This window comes from Plectropomus leopardus, unplaced genomic scaffold (genome assembly GCF_008729295.1).
Source record: "Plectropomus leopardus isolate mb unplaced genomic scaffold, YSFRI_Pleo_2.0 unplaced_scaffold19012, whole genome shotgun sequence".
NCBI classification, from domain to species: Eukaryota; Metazoa; Chordata; class Actinopteri; order Perciformes; family Serranidae; genus Plectropomus; species Plectropomus leopardus.
This window is the reverse complement of record NW_024620511.1, coordinates 1-2,855: the sequence shown is the minus strand read 5'-3', so window position 1 is coordinate 2,855 and position 2,855 is coordinate 1. Positions and strand designations below refer to the sequence as shown.

The 2,855-nt window shown below is 37.9% G+C and overlaps 1 protein-coding gene across 1 annotated transcript; it reads left to right on the top strand.

Annotated features, from left to right (window-relative positions):
* Positions 1 to 511: 511 nt before the first annotated feature.
* Positions 512 to 2,504, top strand: ved (ventrally expressed dharma/bozozok antagonist; the record flags this gene model as incomplete). The annotated part of the gene is made up of 2 exons (XM_042515355.1): positions 512 to 821; positions 2,245 to 2,504. Coding segments are annotated over exons 1-2 (498 nt in total), but the record flags the coding sequence as incomplete, so codon positions are not given.
* Between the last annotated feature and the right edge of the window lie 351 nt (positions 2,505 to 2,855).

The following is a 2,855-nucleotide window of genomic DNA, read 5'->3' as shown; positions in this document are numbered from 1 at the left end:
CTAAATTATTAATTAATTTAATTTTTTTTTTTTTTTTTTATCCCAGAGTGTCTCATAGTTATTTTTCCCATTAATCTGGATTTTGGACAATCAGAGGACACAGTTCAGTGATGTTTAGGTAACAAAACTGTGAAAAGCAGGAGTTTATTTATTTACAGTGAGGCCGGGGCTGTGGAGGAGATGCAGACAGTTTTGGGTGAGGTGTATCTATTATCTTTTTTGGGAGGCAGGAAGGAGGAGGAGGAGCAGGAGGAGGAGGAGGAGGAGGTGGGGGTCCTTCCCAGACTCACTGGAGCCTCGCTGTAACAGCCTCATTGAGACTGAATGAGACGTCTTAATTACTCCAGTTGTGAAAACTAAAGGAGGGGAGGGAGGGACGGACGGAGGACGTCTGCTTTGATCTCAGGTCTGAGGGAGTTTGACGCCCCCTATAAAGACACACAAGCTGGGTTAAAGGTAGTTTAGACTCTTCCAGGACCAGGACCAGGACAGACCACCTCACACCCTCCTCCTGGACACAACTTTTTAACTTTACAAGGATTTACTTTTTTCTGGCTCCCTGCAGGACCGAACGTGTGCAGCCATGAGGGGACATTTCTCCATCGAGTGGATGGCTCAGAGCAGCCAGCAGCAGCCTGCAGGGACGGACCAGGTCTCAGCGTCAGGACCTGGACCCGCAGCCTGTGGGACTCACTCAGAGAGTCTGCCGGGTTTTTACTGCAGGCAGAAGACAGAAAATCCAGCAGAGCAGCAAGAGACCAGGAGCCAGGACCCCGATGGACTCGGCTCTCTGCAGCACCAAACCTCCCACAGTATTCAGGGTAAGATCACTTCAGTCCTGAAGAGTCAAATATGTACTCAGAGTATTTGTACTTTACTTGAAAATTCCCATTTTACATCACTTTGTAGTTCCAGCTGCTTCCAGTATTTTTGACACAGTACATTTACTCGTGTCCCCTTTAAAGACCAAAACAGTATTTTTTTTCTTTTCTCTTATTGAACTTCCATCAGGGTCAGTTAGTACAGTTCAGTAAATACAAGTAAGTAAAGTAAGTAAGTAAGTAAGTAAATACTTGAGTCAAAAATAGGTAGTGCATAAAATAAAACAGATAGAGTGTAATTCAAAATATTTCAGAGCTTTTTTTTTAAGTGTTAAAGGGAATGAATATGAGAGTTATTATTTGTAATATACCCTCAATTATTTGTGTTTTTTCAAATTATTTATTTATTTAGTTAATTTATAGCTTGTTGAATATTCACCTGTTAGTAAATAACATTAAAATATTGAATACTTGAAATACAATAATATTATAAAATACAAAGTTTCAGCAAAGTCAATAAATATGATTTTAAATAAATGAAATGTTTTAATTAAAATGCTGTACACATGACATCAAACAAAATGAAATCAAATATATAAATACTGCAATTTAAATGTGATAGAGAGTTTTTGGAGGAGTGTTCGGGTGACTTTATATTTATTTATTCATTTGTCTTTTTATCTTAATCATTCATCACTGGAATTATTCTGTTGTATTTCATTTTGTTTTTTTCCTTTATTTTTTCTGTATCTGTTTATTTTTTGTTTATTATTTATTAATTACCTGTTTGTTTTCTGTTTTTTTTCCCCTCAATTTTCTGCTTTACAATTATCTTTATATTTTTATAGGTATTTGTGTGATTTACATTTTTTTTTATCTGGGAGGCTTGAACTTTTTTTTTTTTATATATAAATCACCACTGAGGCGGGGGAGGTGGAGGTGGTCCTCCCCTAAGAAACAGTGAGCTAAATTTCCTGTATTAAATTTGTGTCTGCTCAGGATCTATTTTAGATGAAAAAGTTGCAAATTTAATTTTAATTTTTTTTTAAAGTCCTCTGCTGCTTTTTGTATTGTGGTGGACAAATGTTCATGTTCTTAATATTGAGGGGACGTGACCCCTGCGTCCCCCAAAATCCCCCCTTTGACCTACAAAAACCTTCTGTGTGCAGACTTTTACATGGGAAGAGCCGTTTTTAACAATGGCGCTAAACTACCACTGAAGTACATTTAAATACTTCAGTAAAAATGTAACTTGCTTTGCTTATCAATAATATCAATATAAATTCGTCTGACAGCTTTATTTTTTTACAAATTCCGATTTTTCCACACAAATGAATAAAGAGTTTGAGGTTTTCTGCGATTTAATTGTAATTTTGAGTTTTAAAATACCTCCTGAGTCTGACGTGTTTCCTGTCTCCTGCAGGGACTGAGGCCGGTTTCAGCAGCGGGACGGAGGAGGAGACCTCCGGCTACGAGAGCGAAGGAGGGCGCTCCCTCTCCCCCTCGACCCCCGCCGACTGCACCTCCACCTCCCCGGCGTCCCCTCTGACGGGGAGGAGGCCTCGCACGGCCTTCACGGCGGAGCAGATCAGCAGCCTGGAGAAAGCCTTCAAGAGGAACGCTTACCTGGGGACGCAAGACAAAGCCGAGCTCTGCAAGAAGCTCAACCTGTCCGACAAACAGGTACCAGCATCAGCACACCGACATGTGTTCATCAGGCAAAATCTCTGGGATTTATTTTACTTTATGTTCATTTAATGACTCTGATTCAAAAAACATACATTAAGGAAAAATACACAGTATTTCAGCTGATTCCAGTATTTTTAGATTTAATACATTTATAAACTGACCAAAGCAAAACATTAATAAAAACCCCAGCAACAAATAATTAAAAAATCAATAAAATAATTCAATGTAGTTTAATGTATGTGAAAATGTTTACAATATATTTTAGAAAAGTGTTCAGGGGAATTAGTATTTATTATTTTATTGATTTATTGTGTCTTTTTCATTTTATTTGTATATTTACTTATT